Source organism: Trachymyrmex septentrionalis, unplaced genomic scaffold (assembly GCF_001594115.1).
Source record: "Trachymyrmex septentrionalis isolate Tsep2-gDNA-1 unplaced genomic scaffold, Tsep1.0 scaffold44, whole genome shotgun sequence".
Lineage (NCBI taxonomy): Eukaryota > Metazoa > Arthropoda > Insecta > Hymenoptera > Formicidae > Trachymyrmex > Trachymyrmex septentrionalis.
Window position 1 is genome coordinate 859,523 of NW_017305611.1, and position 27,051 is coordinate 886,573.

General features: G+C 33.0%; 1 protein-coding gene across 4 annotated transcripts in view; it reads right to left on the reverse strand.

The window, feature by feature from the left end:
- The window catches only part of LOC108751471 (beta-1,4-N-acetylgalactosaminyltransferase bre-4-like), a 133,335-nt gene that overhangs the window by 20,680 nt on the left and 85,604 nt on the right, over positions 1-27,051 (reverse strand). For all 4 annotated transcript variants that reach the window (XM_018491699.1, XM_018491698.1, XM_018491696.1 and 1 more), the window contains one exon: positions 11,440-11,861. In XM_018491699.1, the coding sequence (XP_018347201.1) occupies positions 11,440-11,597 (158 nt within the window). In that variant the 5' untranslated portion in view covers positions 11,598-11,861. The remainder of the gene's footprint in view (positions 1-11,439; positions 11,862-27,051) is intronic.

Genomic DNA, 27,051 nt, shown 5'->3' on the forward strand with positions numbered 1-27,051 from the left:
TTGAAATAAATATAATAAAACATAATAAAAATAAGAATAGAATAACGTGATAATGCGATTATATCGTCATGAATATAATTGTTCATTATAATTAATATCAATGAAATTATTCATTTTGCTTTTATCGCATTGGTTGATTTTAATATCCAAAAAAGGGGGAAACACATAAGATCATAAAATATCGCACATCAACATTTTCATTTATGTGATAATAAGTTTAGTCAATCCCAACTGATCAATGGCCTGGTAAACGATGGTCGTTTCCGTCGTCACGCTGTTTGCTTCGCGTCACTTATTTTCATTATTTTCGCCACGGCGTAACTTCAATGTTGAGCGAGCAAAGTTTAGACTGCGGTTCGCTTACGGAACGATTACATGAAAACCGACGAAGTTTGCGGGCCGCAATGTATATCGGTTCTCACGAGAAGGTATCTCACGATAAGGGCCGATGCGAAAGTTGTGGCAGGTGTGTATACAGGTGGATTCTATTTACATGCCACGTTTTCTCGATGTTACGCTAACGGCGTGCCTGTTTACGAAGATTTTTGAAGCCGAGATAGAATCACCTCGGCAATCTCGCGTGACGAGAAAATTTACAATATAATAGAACTTGCAAAACAGAACAGATTGCAACAAAGTCAACGAATAATTCAGAGAGAATATTAATTAGAGAAAACATTGAATAAGATAACCTTAAATAATATATTGATTATATTAAATACAAATATATAAACAAAATTTATCATATTACAATTTTTAGAAAGAAAGATTAAAACGCTCTCTTGCGTTAATAAAGATATTTTCCTTGAAGTAACAGTCATAAAAGATCATATATTGTACATCACAATGAAGAAATTTGATGAAGAGATATATCCTCTTTTTACGAAGAAGACATTTTCTTCAACGTTAAATGTCATCAAATCACGTTACAAGTTCTCGTCTCCGATCATTTAAGTTAAACAATATTGGACACAGTTTAGTACAATAAGTGATCTTTTGGAAACGTGTACTGTTGGTGTACTTTATTGGAACTCAGTTATTTCATGTGACCTTAAATTTATTGATTTTATATCGTACTAATATATCTATTATCGTCTATTATATGTATAAAGATATTTATATGTACATAAAAAGATTTCTTTTATGTATGTACAATATTATATACGTACATATATATAAATTATCTCATATCCAATAATGTTATCTCCTCCCCTTAATAATAAGTAATTAATTATGTTACAAATTCCAGACCAATAGCAAGTCCGTAACGATTCCATAATTTAGATATAACCTCTATCCCAACTGCGAAATAGTTTCGATGCCTCGTAATATTTCGGGAAGGTGGAGAACGCCGGTGGTATTGAGCGTCATCTCGAATTTAATTAAATCCGCTTCGTACCGCCTTGCACATCCGTTTGGATTGGATGGGTGAAACGAACATCTAGAGAATCAGCTAAGAGCGACTAACGATTCAGTTGATTGCGAGACTTAAGAGAATTCGACGATGCTTGTGACGACGATGAAACTAGCGTCGACGACAAACAATCCGGACGATCAAACAAACGAGCGGCTTAAACCGCATGTTAGAATTCGAAATACATGTCCTATGCTATCGAGGATTAATTTGTTCCTAAAATGTAATGAGTATGCTACGAGGTATGTATAAGTACCAGTTCGATTCGCAGGTCGAATAAATATAAAAAATTTTGAAGTTTAAATACATTAATACATTAAATAATAAACACATTGATTTTACATTATTAAACACTATTAGCATCTAGAATAATGCATTAACAACTATGATGGATAGATGTATTTAGATGAACTTTGATTTATTAATGTAATTTATTAAGCTTTGATAATTAATGTAGATAAACTGTGATTTATTAATTCAGCAATGAGCAAACTAAAAGCATGTATATGCTGATTGCACTCAGCTGTTGTGAGGAAGTTGTTTTCATGAATCATGAGATAAAAAATTAAAACATTGTATAAAATTAATACATTACAAATATAAAAATGTAAAGATTAAATCATTACATATAATTATAAGCAATAATATTATAATGTTCATTAGTATTCATTCGTGAATATTAAAGAATGTTATGATTTAAACAAAAAAAAAGCCGAAAAAAACTGTAATTATTTATAAATACTGATAAAATTCAACATAAAAAATACAATTAAGACTAAGCTGCTAATAAGCTGTAAGCATCTTCTTTATGTGTGCGTGTACAGTTGTAAGGAAGTACCGATTCGCGAGAATTCGGTGGAATTCTCGCCACGTTCGGAACGGCATAAATCTGACGTGACTCATCCTGGCCGTCGATACAGGATCGGCCGCGTGCACCACCTGGCACAGAAATACTTTGCCGGCTATGCAGCATCCGATTCGGAATTCACAGAAATCTTTCCCTTCGCTATAGAGAGGCATCTTCGGAAGGTATCTTCGCAATGAGCGAGCACGCGGAAAACGGTTAACGGCGCGGCAAGCTCTCAGCGAGAGTCGCCGATACATAAAGATATATTTCTCGATATACGTGATAGGGATTTTTAAAAGCGACGTACGATCGAAACGACTAATCATCATCACGAAATCATAAAGAAACCGCGGATATTTCTCCAAAATTCGTTTCCCAACGTTTTCATCCAAGGATGAACGGAAAACGTACGTGAATATAAAAAAATAAAGCTTTCTTATATTAAATATATCGAACGTTACATATTGAACGATAAGGTATAATCTTAATTAAAATGCATGAGAGTAATTTATTACAATATTTAAATAATTATTAATTCATCAATAATAAGACTGTTATACATTAACTGATTATTTGATTTTAATCTTAACTGGTATTTTTTTATTATTTCAGTTAAAAATTGAAAATCGTCAGTCCCGTAAACAATCGCTTAATAAAATCTTTAATGGCAAAGTTAAGAAGATTACTTCGACAGGTGGTGATTTCCCGTTAAACTTTCCTCAGGGATAAATCGCTTGTCTGTCAAGGGACGCTTACGGTTGGCAAGATATCCGATAACGACGGGGGTCCTGTCTTCGATAAAATCCATTTCTGGTATCGGATGAAGTTTCCCATGCCACTTTTATATCAATTCCGATAATTTTATTTTTTTTTTTCGATTTTAGGTGGATATCGACGAACGCCAAGACTTTTAACGATGATGCATTTTTAACGTCAGGATGTCGCGCCGGTTCGCGCTTTCCGGAAGAAGCAACGGAAAAGGAAGGAAGGAAGGATTGACGGACTCGAGAGTCCTCGGGGATGCCGAGGTCGTCAAAGCGCGAGAAAACCCCACATCGATCGGCAATGTCGCGCACGGAAACGTCCGTTAAAAGTTTGACAGGATCTCATACCCGGAGTCTCACCGCAAAGTGGAGTTTCAGAAGGCAGTCAGGGGCGAAGCAAGAATAGAAATAAAAACAACGCCCCTGGACGCGCCAACAAAGGTTTAAATACGTGCCAGACCACCTTGGGCGCATCGCAATACCTTTTTAATTTTTAAAAATTAAAACGATAGACGTGAATAATATTAACACATCTCTAAGAGTCTCTTGTGTACATTTTTTTAGATGTGTATCCTGAATTTGGGTAGTAATTAAATGCTACTCGGAAAAAGAAAGAAAGGGATTTATTGATCCTGTCGGCCTTCGTTGGCGGTGGGTTCAATGTTCGAGACATGATCAAACAAGTAATTTACGACGTAATAAGGTTAATAGAACGTGATAAGGTTGATAGAACGTAAGACTTAATATTAAGAAAAGTGCCGTAAAAAATATTTTCATTTCGAAGATATCGTGTGATAGATATTCTGTCTCAATTATCTCTTTCCGTCGCTCTAATTAAATTATAATTTAATTAAGTTTATATAATTAAATTGATTATATAATTACTTCGTTTTTTATAATTTCTTCAATTTTTTTTACATAATCAACAGAAACTTTCTTTCCTTCTTGATGTACTTAATGTATTTAATTATTAAATACTCATACTTTATTAAATGCAAATTACTTCATGCACAACTTATCGTTCACGAGTAAATTTTTTTCATTAATATCATTCTGATTAAAGTATTAAAAAAAAAAAGAGAAAATACAAATTTTTAAATAATTTCTGAAAATTTTATAATATTTAAAAGAATCGTACCTTTCTACCGTTTTATGTAAGTAAAGAAATTAAATTAATTATATATAATTAAATAACAATCTCTCTCTTCCTTTTCGTTTACAACTTCGAGATTTAATTCATGAAAATTTTTTCATTTTTATTAATATATCCGAGAAGCTATATACGTATATAGACTTTGACTTTAATTCTATCGAAAATTTCGACAATAAAAAGATGACAGCACGTGGTACAAATGTTAACATATTTGCAGTTTTAATTTAAATCCGCCCGTGACAGGATTCGGAAATTTGACATCTCGAAGGAAAGTCACGTAGCAGGGCATGTCTGATCCGATGTCTGATATTCTCCGATGGCGATATAACATAGACGATCAAGACAGCTAAATCCGACGGCGTGACGAGACTGCACGCTCGCATAACTCGGTGAGGAATTTACCAGGGAATATTCTTGACTTTCGGTATTCCCAGAGCATTCGTCCGATGGGACATAAAGATGTATTAATGCCGAAAATAATTATCTCTTGCTTTGGGAATCATAAATATCAAATATCGATTTAGAAAAACATCACGAGTTCAAAATGATCAAGGATGAATGATTGTTAGAAGCATTATGTAATCCATAGTCTACGTACAAATATAAACACTTCGCTAATAATTCACACTACTCCAATGCTCGAGCTTATTGAAATGACGCGCATTCACATTGTTAGATAATTCGAAGCAACGGTTCTCAAATTTGCAGAAGATATTTGCATTAAAAACTTTTCAAAAGTATTAAGTTATTATAATGAAAGAATTTCGGAAGAACTTTTATCAGAAAACAAAAGACAAAAAATCCATTCCAATATAAAATATTTTTCAACTTCATATTCAATAATGTCTAAAATATTATTCTAAATGTAAAGAACAACCTTTTATAAATAAATAAATTTTTTATTGAAAAAAGCAAGTTTAAAATTAAAAACTATTTTTTTAATGTATTAAAAATATCATAAAAATAAAATATCGTAAATATCATTTTAATTTTTACGTAGGTATGCATTATTATTTTTTGAAAATCACAAAATTCTTTCATAATAAATATATAAATAAAATATTCTTTTGTAACAAAATAAAAAAAGTAGCAATCAATTTTGTTTTAATTAAATACCAATATTCTTGTTATTTTAATTGAACGTATAAATTTCAATAGTTTCAATACGAATAATAATAATTTTATCCTTAACATAAAGCCAAATACATATCAAATTCAATCTTTGCTTTGTTAAATATAAATAAATGCTCCCATTTAAATACGAGAACCTCTAATAAAATATCTCGTCATGAGCCATTAATACGATCCGATAAGACAGATCGCATCGGGCAATGGCATCACACTGTAATGATATAGCCTGTTAATGTGACGTGATACCGGAACAACATCTAGCAGCTTGATTTGTAGTAACGATCGCGACAGTGTCTCGTGTTCGATCGCATGTGCTCGCAATCGCGCAATCCAATCTATAATTTATCCTCGCGGCTACGCGTATCGCTAATACGCATCGCGTCACGAAATAAACCAGTCAATCACGACTTGGCGTTCTAATCCTATGATGCACACCCGGGAGCTAGAACATATCAACTCCATTTCTCTTTCCTAATTCTAAAAAATCCAATTCAATTTTTGTCGATTATATTTAACTGCAAAAAATTGTAACTTCTGAAAACAAAGTTCCGTTATCTCTCCTTTACTTATAAAATAATGTATCTCCTTTATTTATAAAAGAAACGAAAAATTCCGCAGTAAACAATAATCGAAATATAATTACACTCATAATTATGTTTATATATGATATATAACGAGATAACTCGTAAATTGTGCTATTATTCTATAATTACGAATATCATGGCAATTACGCGATAGTCTCAGTTGACAGGTGAAATTGCCAACCCCCCTTTTCCCTTTGGTGACATTTTAATTACTGCCGGCAATATCGATAGCGTAAGAATTGTGAAATACAACCAACGCGTGAGATAATCGGCGAAAATGTCACGTGTCATTATTACAACTTATCGTTTTGTGTCGGTTGCATAATGCATACCGTCATCGCATAACTCGATGCTACTGAGCGAGTTACGACAAAGGGTGACAAATTATCGTGGCTAAAGTGACGACGAAATTTTAATGTAATAACTCAGCTCTTTTGAGCATTGTATACAAACTACAATCATAATGTTACCAGATATACCATCATTAGTTTGTGCTAATCAAATACAATTTTCAACGTTGATGTTTACGGCAATGTTTAAAACTATCCGCTGCTGTGTTGGGCATGATTTTATGATGTGTAAAAATATATACAGTGAGAGCAAAAAGTATTCGTACAAGGAAATTTGATGTAAACAAAAGTCTTACTATATTTGTAGAAAATAAACATTAATTAGCAATTTTATATGATAAATACATTCTGTTCTTATATTGACAAACGAGCTTCGCGTATATTCTTGATTTTAAAAGCTAAATTCTCGACTACGAATACTTTTTGACCATCCAAACAATACAATTTTTAATTTTCGCTTATCTTTTTTTCAGATGATATGTTTTCTATAATTAATACACATCTTTTTGGTATATATAATTTTAAGAAATGTACAGTCTATTTTATTCTTTATGAATAAATTGTTAATTACACAGCAAGAAATGATTAATTAAATGTCGAATTGATGTTGAAATCATTGATTCAACATCAATTCGATAACTCATTTCTCACTCGATAATATTTGCTTTTTAAAAATAAAGTATTTTAAAAAAATATTTTTTCTGTATGAATACATTTTGCACTGCATTTATCTTGAATTCTTATTCGGCGAATTCGAGAAACTTAGAAATAACATATATAAATTTGTTTCTTTCTTATTATGTGTCATGAGTTATTTACCGTTAGCTTTTAATGAAATAATATAGAAGCAAGAAAGCTTGGTAATTACGCAAATAGATGTGCGTCATACTTTTAGCAAGAAATCAATCCGTAATTTTTAAACAGCTTGAGGATATATATTAAGAAAATTATGAAAATAATTATACTTTATACAAATAAAAAAAAAATTAAAATTAACTAATTATTCAAAAATAATTACTCAAGCAATAAATATAGAGTGAATATATATAAATATATAGGAAAATGCTAGATTAACCGTAGACTATCAAACATTATTAGGTGTAGTAAAAAGTCATCGCGTTTTTTTAAAAGACATCTATCAGTAAAAACCGCAATTTCTTACCAACAATATAAATATATCTTGATAGAGTAAAGTTTCAGCTTTAAAAATCTCTTTTTTAAATTATACGATACGACAATTTTTAATGGAGTTATGAGCAATTAAAGTCAAAATAATTCTTTTATTTAATCCGCGATAACTCAGTAATCAAAAGTCGTAGGAATATTTAAAAAAAAAACGATTTTGTAGGGAAAGTATCAAGCTTTCACGATAGGTAATCGAAAATTTTCTCAAATTCGTTTTGGACACGTTACAAATCCACAAAGTGAGAAGAAAATTTTTCGTCTTTTTCAGCTCGTAGTTTTTGGTATGTAAAAATTATCAAACTCATATAAACTTAAAAAATGTGATAAGCTTTTAAAAGTAGAGATTTCAAGCTTTAAAACCCTTTTTTTTAATTTGAATTTCATTCATTATTGACGAAGATATTGTATATACAACTTAGAGCTAAAAAATACGCGATGACTTTTTACTATACCTAATATTTCGGGAAGCTCGCATAATAGTGTACACATTTTTGTTACAGTTTGTTTGTTTTTTTAATGCAAAACTTCGAAGTTACATAAGAAAAAAGAAACCTTCAGGTGATAAGGCTAAATAAATTTGCGTCATCAACATTGTATGCGTAGTAAGGAGCACGTTTTCCTTTTGAGAACCGGGCCTCAGTCTTGATCTGTTAAGGTCGCGTTATGCCGGTGGAACGTGAGCAACAGCCACCTCCGCATTTTCTCACTGCACGTTTGTTGGCGTGTCGCTTTGTAATAATAACAGCGCGGCCGCTGCAACACGAAGGCGAGACGCGCCTTTCATTACAGTCGCTGCAGCGCGCGCCAAAAGCACCTAATTGCAGAGATTAGAAACGGCAACAAAAAGAAAACGAGAAAAGTCGCATGAAATTCCCCGACATTCTCCACGTACAACAATTTTGGACAGATATTTATTATTCTGCAGAAAACACAACTATTTGATATCGTTATGTGGCGAAAAAATGTAGCAATCTTAATTTAAATTTTTTAAATAAACTCATAGACAAATTTTTCTTTATAATTGTAAACTCGTGAAACAATTATTTCTGTTGTATAAAATTTAAACTGCAAGGATTTCACAAAATAAATATTTTCATTACAATATCAGAAGACACGGAGTGTCGGTGCTAAGATAAGCGAAGCGACGATACCAACGTGTATCTTTACGTTAAAAATTAGTCTCAAGAAAATGCTCGGAAATTTTCATTTTTTCATTTGAAATTTAGTTTAAAATTAAGACACAATGGACTACATCTGGGTGTCACTGGTGGATCTTCAATGGAGGTATCCCGAGTTATTATTATTAGTTTAAGGTTTTGTGAGAAATTGTTTGCAAAATCACTGTTAGATTTCAAGCCTTCGCGCACTCACTCGATCGATATCTATAGGGCGAGCGACCGATTATTTCCCATTACGGAAGGCTTCGTAAATCGCGCGTGTATCAGTATCGTTAAGCAGCCACTTTGCTTCGTTTCGTAGTCAGATAATGAGATTTCCTATGTATCTGCCACGAACGCCAAGGGATAAGAACTGATCCTAAGCTACACACTTGCCTAAATATATATATGGTATATAAAACGCTATATAATGATCTGTATGAAGGGTACTTTCATTCCTTTGTGCAAAATAAAAATTTAAAGCATGGATCAACGTTCTCAAGCATGACACAAAAAAAAAATTCGTATCAAGTAACCGTAAAGTTTTATAAAATTTTATAATTATTCAAAATTTGAAACTGATTTTATCTACCAATAATTTTATTGTGAAGAGAGCCTGAACGTTTTTGGGGAATAACGATGAAAATGGTGACGAAGTATTCTGAATTTAAAATTCATTCTTTCTTCCCTCTGACCAGAGAATTCGTAACTTCGATCGAACTCAATAATATCCCGTTTTTTCGACAGAACATATTTTTTCTAGTAAGACACGTTTATAACGTTTCAGTAAATTCATCAAAATTAGGGTGACTAGCGCGCGATTGAGATGGCTGGGAATTATTAATGTGGCTTCAAGGGAGAAAGGAGGGAGGGCCATGGATAATTTTGCAGCGAAGCGAATGTGATTACGTGGTTCGTTACATGTATCTGGCATCAATGTTACTTAACGTGGTTGGATGCACACGCTCAAAGTATTCATCGTAACGCTGAAAATCACGTTACAGCCAGTTTTGTGATAATAACGATAAGCCATACGAAAAAACAGAATTTAATCATAATTCGTATTTTGTATCCATTCTTCAATTATTTATCGGCTAAACAATCCGCAGAACGGCAATTATTATATTGGTGGACAATTCAACGATTAAATTTCACCGCAGGTAAATGGAACCGGTTGAACATAACAAGAGAGTGATTTGATTCACTTTTTTACTCGGCCGCTTTGGAAACGTGTATTTTCGGTTCGTGTCATTATTCAGTTTCATTCAAAATGCTTTCCTCTCAACGCATTGTGAAAAACGTTGAATAATTATTGACGCGATGAAAAATGCAAAGCCCTTTTTAAAAGGATTGATTTTTAAAAAAAAGTTTTAAAAATTATGTTTTCGCATAAATCGTATACTTACTTAATGTTTCTTCTTAATTTCGAAAATTTTATACATACATATGAAAAAATGATTGACTGTACATGATATACAGCTCAAACTAGAGTTAACTAACATTAAAATTGTAAGACAACGCTGCACAAAATTAATGATTGCGTAGCCAATAAATATATTAATCTTTTTATAACTCACATAAATGAAGAATTTTGTGTGTTGAAGAATTGTAACAATTACTCCAAGCAATAATGTAATTTCAAACGGTATTAAGTGGATACATTTAAATAGCATTAAATTATACGTGCCTTCTTCACAAATTTTATTCCATCGTTCTACTTTAATAAATAAAGTATATTCATTTTGATAGCATCTCATTTATTTGTTATACGCCATTGAATTATTTTAATAGCTTTTACCTTCATTGAACATTAAATACTGTTAGTCACAAATATGAAGAAAAAGGTTCGTTGAGAGATGAATTGAGTTAACAGCTTTCCGTGTAATTATTCGGGAACAATCTATCTAAAATCATTAACAGTGCAATAGTACCATTGACTACAAATCCAACTCAATTATCGCGGACAAGAAATCTTTTGCGAAATCTCTTGCGAAACTTCGCCCGAGGAAAGTTCACGTCAACAGTGCACAGTACAGAGGGAAGACAGTAGTAGTCTGTCGTTTGTGTACGCTCACGAATTCGCACCCCTACTAATAATACGACAATAATGCCAACGCGAATTCACGCGAGCGAGGCGACGAATAACGACGAGTCGGCCGATTGTTAAGCTGGGAATCCAACACCCGCGATTAACGCGGAATTACCGGGACACATTGCATCTCCTGTCGTTGCGATAATGCATTCGCGCAATGATGGAATTTAAGCTGTGGAATCCGCACAGAGAGTCGGGATGCACACCGAGTAACTTCCAAGATGCGCTTTGCGAGATTCGCATGGAGCTAGAATTGGTACTTAACGCTTCGTCGAAGACGCAGAGCGTAGATTTATTGCAAGAGATATAGGTATAGCGAGCTCGGAAACTCGATATGTCCGCCAAACGCTCCAAATGGTTTTAACTTACCAATTCGAGTTAGTAGATTAATAAATGATTTTCACATAAATGACGAAAGTTTCAAATTTACGAGATACTTTCCAACGTATAAAATTATATAAAATTAATTCGTAAGCAATAACTTAGTTAATTATCCAAAAAGTCCATTTAAAAATTCAACATCTAAAAGTTAGATATTCAAGTTTTTAAGTTTGATATTTGGCCGAAAATATTTAGAAGAACAAAAAATTCGACGTCCAATCCCTAATATCTCAATATTCCGTGTTTTATGCTCGAATAATATGTAACGTCTTTTTATAATTTGTTAAATAATATCCCAAGAGGCGACTCTCGTGCCACAGCATTAATGCTTGGTGAAAGAAGCCAAAGCCGGATGAATAAAGCGAGACGGACGACACTTACCTGGTCGTGTTGATCGTGAAGATGGTCTCGATGGATCGACGATCGAGCACACCGCCGCTAAGCAGATACTGGACGGCGATCAGGGCGAGGACGACGCAGGCGAGCGCCTTGAGATGGGCACGATGCCACAGTGCCACGGCTGCGGCGGCCACAGGCATTGCATGCGCGAGACACCATAACTCCTTTCTAGCCGCCGTTAGAGGAGCACCACCGTGCACCACGAGGCACTCCTCCCTGCTGGCCGCTTCCAGTTTCAGCTGCAGTTGCAGCCCTCAGGCCAGGGACCGACGGCCCTGCTGCAGTTCCTCTTCTCCTCCCTGAATGAGCACGAAGGGAGAAAAGCCTCCTGGGGCTCCTCGCTTCCGCTCACTAGGAGCATCACCCTCGCAGCGCCACGCGACCGTCCCCTCGGACGATAATACCTGTGCAACAGAAATGTTCAGAAACGTTAAGAAAGCTTCCTTGCTTTCTGAGGGATCTATTATAATTAATAATTAATTTATTAACTATTAATTAATATCAATATCGTTATCAGTTCTTTTTTTTACATATAAAGCTTTATCGTAAAATTAATCGTATACACAATTTTAATTGTATCGCGAATTACTTTATTTATAATTAGGTATAGAGGGAATATACATTTATTAAAATTTATTTCGATAATCTGGTCCGTTGGCTAATTATATTCTATAATTTATTAACATGTCATAATATCGATTTCCTCTTTAATCAATTATTCTCAATTTTATTTCGCTGGAAGGAGAGAATATTTCCGTGACATATACATATGAAGTATGAAAGATGCAGGTGAGGTATGTTTAAAATTTCTATAAAAAGGAGTAGCGGAACCAGCTGATAAAATATTATCTTTACGTATTTAGATTCAGATGTAATTACGCCATAAATATGGATACCGGTGGCTCCGTGTGCGAGAGCGACGAAGTCGTAAATTCGTAACCGAGGTCGCAAGTTCAAACCACGCGTTTCATATATGCATAATTTTGTAATCTGTATCAACTTTCACAAAAGAATTCCTTAGATTTAGGTGACTTCTTGAGTAGGCTCAGACATATGATTCCAGGACTGATATGATTCCATTTATCCTCCTCTTATTGCTACTACTATTATGTCATAACTAAAATGTACGAAAAATATTTTATTAGCCAACTTTTTTCCACAGAATGACAAAAAAAATATGGGGATAGATTTAAATAAAAAATTAATGCGTTCTCCTTCTTGTGAGAAAAATAATTTAAGTGCGATATGTATAGAGATGCGAATTTTTCACGAGATCTTTCGCTTGACCTCGCCTTCAAGTTCCTAGCTAATATCACGCGGAGCCATTAACACCGTAAACTGTAAAATTTATCGCAAGGCAGCCTGGAAAAATGTAATAATACCAGCAGCATCGTATACTTTCCGAAAGTTACGACCCGTGCTCGATGAAATGAAAAGGAAATTCTTAAAGATACGGAGAATTAAAAACGCTATAAACGACTAAAAATGAGCTTAGCGACAGTATTATAATTCTATTGCCAATTTTTATTGAGATATTACTAATGTCGACAATTTCATTATGTAGTCTAATGCTTTCGTCGTCTATTTATATAAAAGTAAATGTATTACTCAATTTTGAAAAACAAATTAATTAATATTTAATAATCAATATTAATTAATATTTAATAATGAATTTTAGTATACAAAGACACAAGCTTCTTATTGAATAATGTAGAAAATAAAAAAATCTAATTAATATATTTTCAAAAATTTCGAAGAAAAGAAAAACGGAAAAATCAGTTTCTTGCAAACAAAAAAGAAATAATGTGTTATTTTTTAAAATAGTGTAAAAAATTGTGTTCCATCAACATGATATTAATATATCTATGAATTCATTTCTACAACGGATGATAATAACATTAACGGAAGACGCAGCCGAATCCGATACGATGTCGAGGAAATCACTACATTATTGGAACTTCATCGGATCAAACTACGTCAGTTACTCTACACCACGCCGACCGAAACTAATCCGAGTTTATGTGCTGGGGAAGCTTTTGAATAGTCGTGTTTAACGAGTTAGTGGACTTATCGACCTGCGATGGTAGCTCATTCGATTGTTTCGGCACAATCTTTATTATAGTAACTCGTCTATTAAAAAGTAATTATCGGCCTTTATTATCGCCGATAATACGGCGGAGATTTCAGATTCTCGTTCTGTATATTTTGGTAACCCAGTTTGATTAATCTGGTGATTAATTAATTGGTAAATTTGCCAGACTACGTGAATAAACACGCGTATGGTTCTACGCGAATGCAGATTTGATCGAGCAACTTTGCCAAAAGCGGAATTTATTACGAGTTACGATACAGCGAGAGTGAGATTAAAGAAGAAAACTTCTGTAATTGCAAATTTGGAGCAAAAAAAAAAGATTCGAGTTGACACACGGTGCTTTATTGTAAGTAATTACAGAACAAAAGCTGAATTCTAACAATCTGTAAGCCTTATTTTATATTCATTTTTTTTTTTTTGTAAAATCAGGAACACAAATAAAAATTTTGATAATGTATTCATATACACTGCCGTTTTTAATTATATTTGTGTGTAGTTTTACTACACATTACATACAAATATTTTTTAAACAAAAACAAGTGGATTGATTCAACATATATTTTTGTCGTACACATATGTATATATATTTAACATAATTTATTAAATATAAATTGTAATATAAAATTAATCATTCGAAAACAATTTATTGCTTATTACCATTATTGTTCTTTTAACCTGTACATTTCCATATTTCTTTCTCAGACATGTATTTCATTCACAATACATTCATTCGATTTGTTCTATTATCATAAAATATCTCATATAGTCATCTTTCCCTCGTGTACATTATTATATATGAAAGGCGAATATTTATGTATTCCGTGCTAAGAGGTCTGGAATATTGCTTCCGTCCTCTCCTTCTTGTCTTTCGCGTGCTTCGACGTAAAACAATGCTAAAGGTAGGTCGTGCTCTCCGTCTATTCATACCATGAGCGCCTATGTTTAATATGCAGTCGTAATTCCAACCCCCTACCCGTAATTCCCTCTTCCTTCCACCTCCCTCTCTCACTCTCTCTTGTCCTCTCTTGTTGTTACTAGCTGCCCGCGCGTTATCGTCCGGCTCCACTCTAGCGTACGATATAACGCGCCCTGATTTCTCTTTGAAAATAGATGAGTATATTACGAGTGACACTGATATGAGGAAGGATAAGATATGATCTCATGCTATTAGAAAAAAATGTAACCGGCGGTGAAATCTCGTGAGGGGAAAAAATTGCGGGATATATTTTGATATATGAAATCCAGACTGCTTGTTGATCATTATAATCAATCCCAATGAACATTAGTACGATATTCTAATAAATATATGTTTCTGCTATATTACATGCACAACAATGTCTCTCTGCGAAAGTGAAATGTAATTTCTTATTAAAAATAACGAAAAAGAAACAATTTTTCATCAGGTCAGCATCAGTAGACTTATTACAGTAGAAGACCGAGATTAAAGATTGAAAGATTAAAATTTGACCAATCAAGATAAAAAGAGGTGACATTTTTTTGTCCTCATAGATAAAATTTCAAACTTCAATCTCAATTTTTAATGCGTAGTTTGATTCCGGCCTCAGAATGTCTCGCTCTTCTAATTTGAATCGAATTTTCTTTTAACCGAATCATGACTTTAAATATATTATTTATAAATATATTTATATAAATATAATTGTATTATTACAATATTAAAACTTTTTCATTATATCATGAATATATGTAACTTCAAAATTTTTTCCAATCCATGGAAAGAGCTACGGCATCCAATTCAATATTGATAAAAGCATTAAAATCATTTCACATTGAGTACCGATTTCTAATAAATTGGCGTGATATGGACGACAGCAATGGCCAAGATTAAAAATCTCGAACGACCAATTCCATTTGACAACAATACTCTTTCTCCCGTCAGAGAGTGAGCGCGAAATGCGACACGATGCTCCATCACTCGGAGTGGAAAACATCATTCGAAGGCGAAACCTGCGGCTTTTCTACTTTTCGAGCTATCGGATTTTCTCGCTCGGCAGTCGTCAGGATTTCCGTACTTCTCAAGACCAAGTTGATGCACAAGAAAGTCCCTTGCGTCCCATCTCTGTTTTTCTTTCTCGCTAAAAGAGTTCATGATTGCACGCGATGTGACGAAAAGACGATCGATAATTTCGAAATGTACAATAAAGGGCAAGCGAATGTATATCTGATGTTGCAGTTTGAAATAATTTCACCACTACCATTCCATAGATTCCATTCATTCTTCTGATCATTACATAGATAGGTTATCTAGAAGCTCTATTTCGGTTTAGTACTTTGAACGCAATTTGCAGAAATGCACAACTAATGCCGTTTTTGATTAATCGTAATCGTCGAAATATTTGATTGCTCTCAACAATCGCCGGCTTTATTACTGTCTGAGGTACATAAAAAAGGAAATAGCGTGCGCCCGGCTACTTTTGTATGCACTCAGCCGCGTACTTTATTTATGGCTGTATGAAAATTCAAAGATAGATATGCACGGTTGAATTCTGCAAGAATACAAAAATGTGCTAGGCGGAGCATGAGCGAACTCGTAAAAGACAGATCGTAAATTTTATGCAGCTACTTGAGCCACCCCAGATCGTCACCCCATCGTACAATGGTACCCAAAATATCGGAACTTTATACCTGATGTTGCATACAACACTAGGTATATAATCTACATATCTTACACTTGTATCTACGTTTTCTACTTCAACGTTAGACCGACATTATAATAATGCTGAAACAATACTTATCTTGAGGTAAGAAGTACGATAAAAAAGATAATCAATTACAATAAATGTTACGCAGGAAAGAGCTACAATATTTAAAAAAATAGATTCCTGCCATTTAAATATAAAATGAATATAGTTATATATTATAGTTGTAAGGTTATAAAAATAAAGTTTAGTCTAGTCTGTCTTTAAAATTGCTCATTCAGAACCGATAGATAACGAAGGAAGTACAAAATGCATCGTGTATGGAATCACCCGTTTGTCGCGGTCGACTCGTTTTGATAAAATGCGCATTTTGCGCCGCTGCGGTATTTCATTTCCTCTGTAAAACGCACGTTCGTCGTAGCCGATTCCCTTTCTATCAACTAGCAAAAACCTCTCGACGATGTCGACAATCCGTCTCACCGCAAAATTCGCAACTGCGGAAAAAAAAGAGAGAGAGAGAGAGAGAGGGGTGGGAGAGGGAGAGGGAGGGAGGGAGAGAGAGAGAGAGAGAGAGAGACGAATATAAAAAATAGCCTTCTTTCGCCTCGCATTCATCCCTGTCACTCGACAAAACAAGTAAGCTCCAAGAACGGTCATGACAAGAGTCATTCGCTCCATGCCGGAAGTATTATCGTACCTCCTCCATTATATCTCGTGGCATTATGGGGATGTTATAGATACGTTCTCACGACGACATTTATAACTCGTTACAACTTCCCCGAAACGTTCACCCTAGGTTTCTTGTCTTCCTGCACCCCTATTGACCCCTGATGAGACCCTTTCTCATAACGCTCCTCTCTTACGATTTAGAACCGCGTCACGACGTGTCAGGTCGAATCATATCAGATTACTAAAATGGCATGGTCGGAGAATAATATCCCAAAGCTAACCTGAATGAATATTTGATGTAAATTTCGTGAATGTACTTAGTTCTTGCTAAAGATATTATAATAAAGATAGCGTAATGGACAAAAAAATTATATATATACACATATATATATACATTTTTTTGTTAAAGATGTACATAATTAAGAGAAACGCGAGTCAGTTCTGAACAAGCAATTTTAAGGACAGATTAGATTAAACTTTATATTTAACTTTATATTTAGAGAGCGGGAGTCTTAAAATCTTACACATTTTCCTCGGATAAGATTTGTTACAATTCATTATCTTATTGTATTTCATGTCTCAAAATATAACTATAAATATAACTATAAATATAATTGTTTCAACGCTTTTATTTCACTATAGTGAAATTTCTCGTTCTGCAACAAATAAAGGAATTCGAGGATATACTATATTATACAGTTTGCACTTAACTTCCGCACTGAAGAGGACTCAAATCCAGAATCAAAACATTCGCAGTTAACTTCGTTGATAAGTGGATTGGTTAGAAAGTTCGTGCCATTTTTTAGCTCAAAATTACACATAGAATGTATTTGTTGTTGTTATCATATCATTCAATGGAGCAAAGTTTTAGCTTTAAAAATGAGTTTTTTTAAATTGCGGTACGATAATTTTTAATGTGAAGTTATGAATAATCAAAGTCAAAATGCTCCTTTTATTTAATTCGCGATAACTCAGTAACAAAAAATCTTAGAAACATTTTTACAAAATGATTTACAAATGATAGGAAACACTTTAACCTTTGGATGATAAGCCGAAAATTTTCGCAAATTTTTTTTTGGACAAATAATGGATCCAAAGTTAGAAGAAAATTTTTTGTCTTTTTCAGTTCGTAGTTTTCTGTACGTAAACATTATCAAACTTACAGAAACTCAAAAAACACAGTAAAAGTCTTTTAAAAGTAGAGATTTCAAAACTGTTATTTTTAAATTTAAATTTCGTTTCAGAATTTTATTTCTGACATAGATATTGTAAATACAATTTTGTGCTAAAAAAAACGGCACGAACTTTCTGACCAACCCAAGTATATTCCAATTGTTTGCGAATTATATCTTATCGCCGTATATATTATTGACGCACTGGCAATCGCAGAAGCTTATACAGACAATTTACTTACATTTGATTTATTCTTGAAGCTACAAAACTAATAATTAAGTTTAGAAAAGCAATTTCAATTTCATTTTAACTCTATTTTTCCTATGTTTCGCAACGTAGTACGAGATAAATCATATAAAGCGTACAAATTTTAGCGACAGACTATTATCACAATTCTATTAACTATGTTATTCTCCAAATTTTCGGAGACAGACGTATCGATCGCGATATAACACAAGCAATTAGCGTAATCCCGAATTAACTTCTCGCGATAATAATGGACGATAACTGACATTGAAAATTTAAAAAGATCATAATTAAATCGACTACGCGCAAGCAGCGTGTGACGCGAGCAAGTGTGTAGCCTCATAAAATATACGAGTAACACGATAAGAAGTAGAGTGCCCGTTGTCATCTTTGTTAGACTGGAATTATCTTCCCCGCGCGTATTCAACGTATATGCCGTTGCATTTGACGTTATTTCTATCTCTTTTTCTCATACGCTGCGTTTATTTAATTAAAAACGCGATCACGCGTGCGTTTACACACTTCCGCGCAATGGAGTCTCCGCGTGACGTGAAGAGCGGGCGCGGCGTCATTGGTAATTGCATTCTGCGCCAATGCCGCGGAGCTGCATTGTCGCAAATATTGTCAACGGGAATGGCGAAACGGGCAGGTCGTTAAACACGACAGCTGGATCCGTGACGAAACGATCGGCCGCGAATTAGCACGCGCGCGCGCGTGTAATCGCCTCTTTGCATTCTGCGCGCGAGTCGCGGCTCCTATTTGCATGCGAACGCGAAGAGCGGTAAAACTGGCGTGACGACGCGGCGTTTTGCGTGAATATATCCCGCGGGATGCACATTCCGTAGGGATCGGCCGCGATATTTCAACCCTTTCAACCGTAAAATTCGTCGCGCGGAATTTAAGTGAGAGAGCGCAAGTATAATTTTTCACTAAAAACAGGTGGAGTTTTATTTGTGAACACATGATCACGGCATTTCTGAAACAATTCGTATAGTACATTGAAAAAAGTCTAGTAATAATAAGCCTAGTAAAGAAAAACCTAGTTGTTATGACAAAAAAAATTTTATTTTTCGAGGTATTTAACAATTATGATAAAAAACGGTTGATTATGTTATATATTATTAAATTCAATAATACATACTAATTATTTAAAAAAGTAAAATTATTTTCGATTATATTAACCAAACATTTTTCAACAAAATTATTTCACTTAACATTTGATAGCTACTATTTGTTTAGGGTACTATTCGTCACGGATAAATAATTCACGTGGTGATAAAATTACAAAAGGTACAAAAAGTTTATTAAAAATAATAAATTATCCTGTTCCTAAATATCCTGTTCATAAAAATATATATGTTTTAAGCTAGTTTTACATTTTCCTTTTTGCCTTGAGAGCAAATTAATGCTAAAAATAGACTCAAGAATTTTATAAGAAAGGATAAAAAGCATAATACATTAGGGAATGCCCGACATAGTTTATTCTCTTTTGACGACTCTTGCCAACAAATTTTCTTTATCTCTATTTGTCTTCGTTTCGCGTATCAGCAAGAACAAACGAATAATTCGTAATTCTTCATCGAGTAAATATCTGAGTCAATGGTACGGAAGTACCTCGGTAGAATGAGCAAATTACCCTGCAAAATATTCAACACACATTTGTGCGTCATTACACTGGAACAGTTATTGAGGACAAGACCAGATTACTTTTTCATAGGCGTAACTCCAAGCCGAATGTCGAATAATTTCCACGTTGTGAATGCATATCGACCGCGCTGTCATTGCATGGATTACGTCGCGTGGGCGGAATATTTAAAGAGGACATCATGCTCCTGAGGAAGAGTCTTGGTCGGAGGTATTATCGTATTCACTCCTCGTGGTGCATGTTCCTGCGCGCAAGTGTGCGCACATACACGCATACTGTGCGAAGATGTTGCGAGGCAGCGACGAGGAAGGACGAGAGCGAGAGAGCAAGAGAGAGCGAGAGGAGAGAGAGAGAAAGAGAGAGAGAGAGGGTATAAAATAGAAAGAAAAAACAATAAAAGAAAACAAAAGATTCAAGTTTAATTTATTAATTCCACTCTCAGTAAAAAAAATTGTAGAAAGGTGATTAAAATATTGTAAACGAAAAAACTAAAAGAAGAAACATATTTAAAATATATTTACAAGTCACATAAGTTGTACCTTCAAAAAACATAATTTTTGAATATATAAATAAATATCAACAAGAATCATACAATACAGAAATATATATATATATATATACTAATTAAAATAAGAAAATAATAAATAGATTTATAGAATTTACAATCCCATAAAAGACTCTGCATTTACAAAAGAACGTATGGAGATAATTATTCACACAGATAAAGAAAATTCTTTAATTATTTAGGTTAAGTAAAAAGTCATCGCGTTTTTTTAAAAGACATCTATCAGTAAAAACCACAATTACTTTCTTACCAACAATATAAATATATCTTAATAGAGTAAAGTTTCAGCTTTAAAAATCTCTTTTTTAAATTATACGATACGACAATTTTTAATGGAGTTATGAGCAATTAAAGTCAAAATAATTCTTTTATTTAATCCGCGATAACTCAGTAATCAAAAGTCGTAAGAATATTAAAAAAAAAACGATTTTGTAGAGAAAGTATCAAGCTTTCACGATAGGTAATCGAAAATTTTCTCAAATTCGTTTTGGACACGTTACAAATCCACAAAGTGAGAAGAAAATTTTTCGTCTTTTTCAGCTTGTAGTTTTTGGTATGTAAAAATTATCAAACTCATATAAACTTAAAAAATGTGATAAGCTTTTAAAAGTAGAGATTTCAAGCTTTAAAACCCTTTTTTAAAATTTGAATTTCATTCATTATTGACGAAGATATTGTATATACAACTTTGAGCTAAAAAATACGCGATGACTTTTTACTTAACCTAATATATACACCGACCAAGAGCATCGGTAATAATTAATCACTGAGTAATATCGCGGAAACATGAATATATAATGTGACAGGGAGAAATACACGTTCAAGGCAAGGCTCCGTTTGTGCTTGGAGATATCTGTTCCAATAGGATCAAGCCTAGAGGGAGGATAAAGCAACCCTTGGCATTGTACGCGCCGTTGCTTGTTCCTCTATCCTGAATTCTCGATTCTGTTAAGCCAAGTGCGGCTGCACTCCGGTATGCATCGCACGTCACAATGCAGCAGTCAGAGTTGCGACAGAACGATACGCATGTGTCCGACTTTACTGAAAGAGACAAAGAGAAAGAAAGAAGAATAACATGCAGGAATGTTTGCCAGTATCTACCGAAAATGGCTGTGGTCAAGTCCCACGACATCGTCAAAGTTGTTCGCTTCAGTTCTCTTTCTGTTTCAAAGAATAAAATTTGGAAAAATCTCGACTAAATTTGGATCCGTCGAGTGATATTCAGCAAGTTTTTTTTTCTTTTGAATTTTATTGTAATCATGAATACATTTGAATGTATCTCATATAAAAATAATATCAAAGTTTGGACGTTGTCAAAAAATTCGCATTTCTTTAAACATTTCTCTTTAAAACATTTCCATAAATTTAAAAATATAAACAAAATTTTCTAATTAATTCATCGTGATAGTAAATTCAACTTTAATAATATACAATATATTTGATATTATATAAATACGTTATATGTATAAACATTTGTGATAAATTCAATCATTTTGTAAAAATTTATATTATCATATTACCTGTAGTTATATCATATACATAGATTTTTTTTCTGCAAAGCTATACTCAACTTATTTCATTCAGTGCACTTATTATAAAATAATTTATTATATAAAAAAAAATAATATGTCTTGCATATATTAGATTATTGTTCAAATATAGAATAAAAATTGTTTAAATATAGAATCACTTGCGATATAAGTTATATTATATTATTTTAAGCTATTTCCCTCAGAAAGAAAGAGGATAAAAGAAGAGCGTAGCAAAAATTGCGCGTATATTATTCTTAAGTACACCACGCGCACGGTAAGTATCGTCATGAAGTAACGCCATACTGGTAATTTAGCGACTTATCAGCGACTATAAAGAGGACTTCCTACCATTATCCCGGTAGCTTAGTTACAGTTTCGTTACGTCAATTGCCTTTGCAGTGTAACTTCTGGTAGCCCTTTCTGTTCGACATGGCGGGCGTTTCGCCGGAGGACGCAGTAATTGCGTTAACGTCGTCATTACGTTACATCGCCGCCTTGATAGCGCGCGATTTGATTATCGCAGTTACAAGTTAATCGAGCAATCGTGAGTCGCCCTAACGATCCTGCCTCGTTAACGATGTTTACAGCTATAAAGGATGTATTTGAGTTGTAAACCCTAAGGATATTAGCAAATAATAACAGCAAAGAAAACAGAAATTGTTCGAAAAGATATGATCGATCTAAACTGAAAAGAGAATTTAATAGAGAATATTAAAGAAAATTTGATGTTTGAGTATTATAAGATGAGTATATTTAGATTCAAATATAACATTGGTAAATTACAAATTAAATCTTGTCAGATTTAAATATTTATTATTCGAAATACGCACGGTAAAAAAGGTAGAAATTTAATTGAACTGAAAATTATAAATTTAATTAAAGTTTAAAATTCTTCTTGAAAGTGATATAAAAATCTTGGAAAAAAATTTGGAAAATTAATTCCGAGATTAATACGCCGAACTTATGTAGCCTTTATAAATATTCTTGAAGTTTCAAAAACCGTACTTACGCAGCTTCCAAAATAAGCATCTCATACATCATTCTGCCGTGCCACAGAATGCGATTTTATTTCTGTAGCCCCTCGAGAAATACGATATACATAGTTGTCAAATCGATGATATGACGCAAATATATATTATACATCGCGATCTATTAGAGTTCAGAACGCTTACTACAAAGAGGTAAGAGGGAAATTTAAATTTCATATTTACATTTATAAAAATCTAAGAAAGTCTTCAACGCACAAAACAGTTTGAAAATTGATAAAAACAATTATTATATTACAGTGAATTTATGTTTTAAAGCAGAGAATTTGTGTCAAAGTAGTGAATTTGTGTTTTTAAAGTAGCAAATTTGTGTTTTTCAGAACAGATAATTTGTTTTTAAAGTAGTGAATTTGTGTTTGTAAAGCAGCGAATAATATTTATTACAATAAGAAAAATACAATAAATTTGCACGTGGCCATAGAGTATGAAAATGTGTTCTTAATGCGTGCTCGCATCGCAGTGTTTCGTGGTTTTGACAGATTTCCTAATAATTTCCTGAATACTCGTCAACTTTAACTTAAAATATTTCGATTCATAAAGCAGAGCAACATTTCTTTCTTGTCAAATCTTTATTTTGCAAAAACGCATCGATTCAGTATATTTTTATCAAAATTTAAGGTGGAAGTTGTAAAAAGATTAAAAATCTTATCAGTGTATCCACTGTCATCATACCATCGATTAAATCGATTAAATAATGCATCGTTGAACATCTAATGTTCGCGGACATTATCATTAAGAACTCGTCGACCTCGATCTTAATGTTCTATAAAAATTCAATAAGGAACGTCGGATACATCTTTTGCACATAAAGTATCGTAGGAATTTCTAATCTACTCCGATGCTTTTTGAAAGCATTTTACAGACTCTTCTTTGTATTATCTCTATTCTCGATATCTGTTATATATATTATCCGATATTATATATTTTTTATTATATGTATATACATGAGATTATCTTGAGATAAATAAGAAAAAATGCATTATATATATATATATATATATATATAAACAAAATTTTATGTTTGTGTCTAATCTTATCATAAAGAATGATAAAACAAAAAACTTAAAAAAATGCATTTATGTACTTCAAAGGATTCCACTAGTTGATTATCTGGTAAAACGCAAAAATTATTTTCTATTTACTCGTGACGTAATGTCACGCTCTACTTAGTCATTTTCTACTTAGAAGCCATTATAAATCGACACTTTCTGTGCCAATTAGCGTTCGAAATGTTGTATTCGTTGCGCATATACTCATTCGCACTTGCGTAATTTTGAAACTTGTACAGATGGAATTCTGTAGAGAATAATTCTTAAAGAATACTTTTATCTTTTGGTTCTTCAGTAAAATTTTCCATAAAAAAACACATAAATAGAGTATATACGAGTATATAAACACATACATATAAAAAATTTTGTTTAATTCTCGTGAAATTCTTTAAAAAAATGAATCAATTTTTCATTAAAAATTTCTATTGTGCTTATGCAAGAACCGCGATATATCATTTATAATATCGCATAATTATAATGTACACTTTAATACAATAAGTAATATGTTTTGATAGACAAGGATAAGATATTTTAAATTCATTTTTAAATTTACTAAGAACATAATGCATGAAAATTTAACATTTTAAAAAGAAGCACAAAGAAGAAAGTAATGTAACTTGGCCTAATTATTATTGCACTGGAATTGCATGCGATAAGTGTAATCCTATCAAGAATCGAGAAGGGGTATGGAAAGTACGCTAACAGATAGATAGCAGCAAGGTGTGGCCGCTCTTACGTAAGCAGCCTTTTAATCTTTTTATAAATTCCTTCCGCCTCTCCAGGGAAGACCAAACATAAACTCGATGTCACTTTAATGTTAATGGATGCAGATAACCTAAGATAATATCTTAAACTATTTTTGCCAACAAAAATATACATCGCCATTTAAGGTCGGAATTTTCCTTTTAATGCATAGTGAGTTAAAAATGTAGTTCTTTGTTTCTATAATATATATATATCTGTATAAAATTAAACAAATTAATCCAAAAGCAAGATTTCAATACACTCGTGTAACAATTAACGTTTCTCCAATTAACGTTTCTCTAATAAAAAAGAATAAAACATAAAATAGTTTATTCATATAAAAGTTTAAAAGAGTATTGATTTTCTTTTGTCTAAGGACATTTCATTCATTATTCTTATTTATTATTACAGCATATTCCTGCATAAAAACAATGACTACACGATAAAATATACAAATGTATATCCATCGAAAAATCTTTCAATTCGCATTTTTTCCTCGATATAAAATAATGATCGAATCAGAACGACCGAAATTAACGTTCGAACTATGGGGCGGGGGGGGGGGGGTAACATTTTCTGAGCGCACGGCGGGTAAAATATAATTCAATAAATCAATAAACTGCAAGCAAGATCTAATAAAAGGAACGCACCACCGTCGAATCGCAGGCAGGTTCTGATTAAAACCGCGAACCAATTCGAAATATCTCGGCCACCATTAATGAGTCAATCAATTTCTGTCATTGCGTTTGCTTTGGCGGTGCGAATCTGAATACGTGCACTATCAATGGAACACGTTTCAGCACAATACTAATGAAAAACACATTCCTGCGATAGCGACGAAATTTCACGCTTATTCACTGACTGATGTGGAAAAATGTACACACGTTGAAAATATCACGAAATATCTATTATCTAAAAGTACATTTGAAATTAAATTATCTTCGAATTAATAATCATTTTAATCAATTTGTAAAAACATCTGTAGATATGTAATTATGTTAATAAATCAACTTAATAGAAAGCTTAATTAAAATTAACATAATAGATAGGTTAATTTTAAAATTTCATATACACAGCAAACTATATATAACTTTTATTATTAATTAAAAATGTTTGAAAATGGCTAACAAATACAAAATATAAATAATAGAGAGCATACAGCCACAACGATAGATATTTAAACGCATATATTTAAAATTCTCATATAAAAATGTAGACGTCTCGGTTTCAAGATTTGACCATCATCAGTACAACAAGATGATAAAAAAATAAAAAATTACAAAAAATTAATTAATTAAGCAATAATCGCTAGTCCGAAAGGTGGTACAATAATATCAAGACGACAATAAAAAAGAAATTACATAAAATTGAAAGCAATGATCGCAAGTCAAATAGATGGTGAAATAATTTTCCAATTTCTTATGGTACGAGTTTACACAGTAAGTTGAAGTCTAGAGAATTGAAATTGACAAATATTTAACCGCTCCTGATGAATTCTTTGTTACGTTTATGATTCCTTTTTTCATAAGAGCGACTTCGTGTGAAAACACGGAATTTCCAGATTCTATTTAAAATTTAAAAAAAAGAATACGCCTTTAATAACTTTTTCAATACGATAATTATTCGCGAAAATTAGTCTAAAATTATATTGACGATCGCTTACCACGCTTTTATTATGAAATATCTTCTTCAAGATAATACTAATAAATCAGTTATTTATTTATAACTAGCCAAATAAAGAATTTCTTTTTACAATGATTTATGTGCTGCTCTTGTAGCGGTTCGAGTATACAAATTTCCATCTGAGTAGGATCAACTATTCGTAGAAAGTGCCGTTCAGAAGACGCACCGGCGATCTATCCTCTTATGGAAATGTACGCGTCGTCTTTTTTCATGCTTTTAATATCAGAAGGAATTTTTACGTGCATTCACATGGAAATTTGCAAGTGATCTTTTTTTTTCTGGTCTCTCGCGCACGTCGCAGCCTACCTCGAACGCTCGAGCGCAATTTTCGCAAAACTGCCACTCCGCCGTACGCGACAGCTCTTTCTCGCGCCAAGCGTTGATTTATTTGACAAAGAAAAAATACTTTAATGTGTTTTATACGTTCCCGTAAAGCGAATTTTCCCGTCGGAAAATTACGCGAGCTACCGCCGTCATGTTATACTTTCCGCTT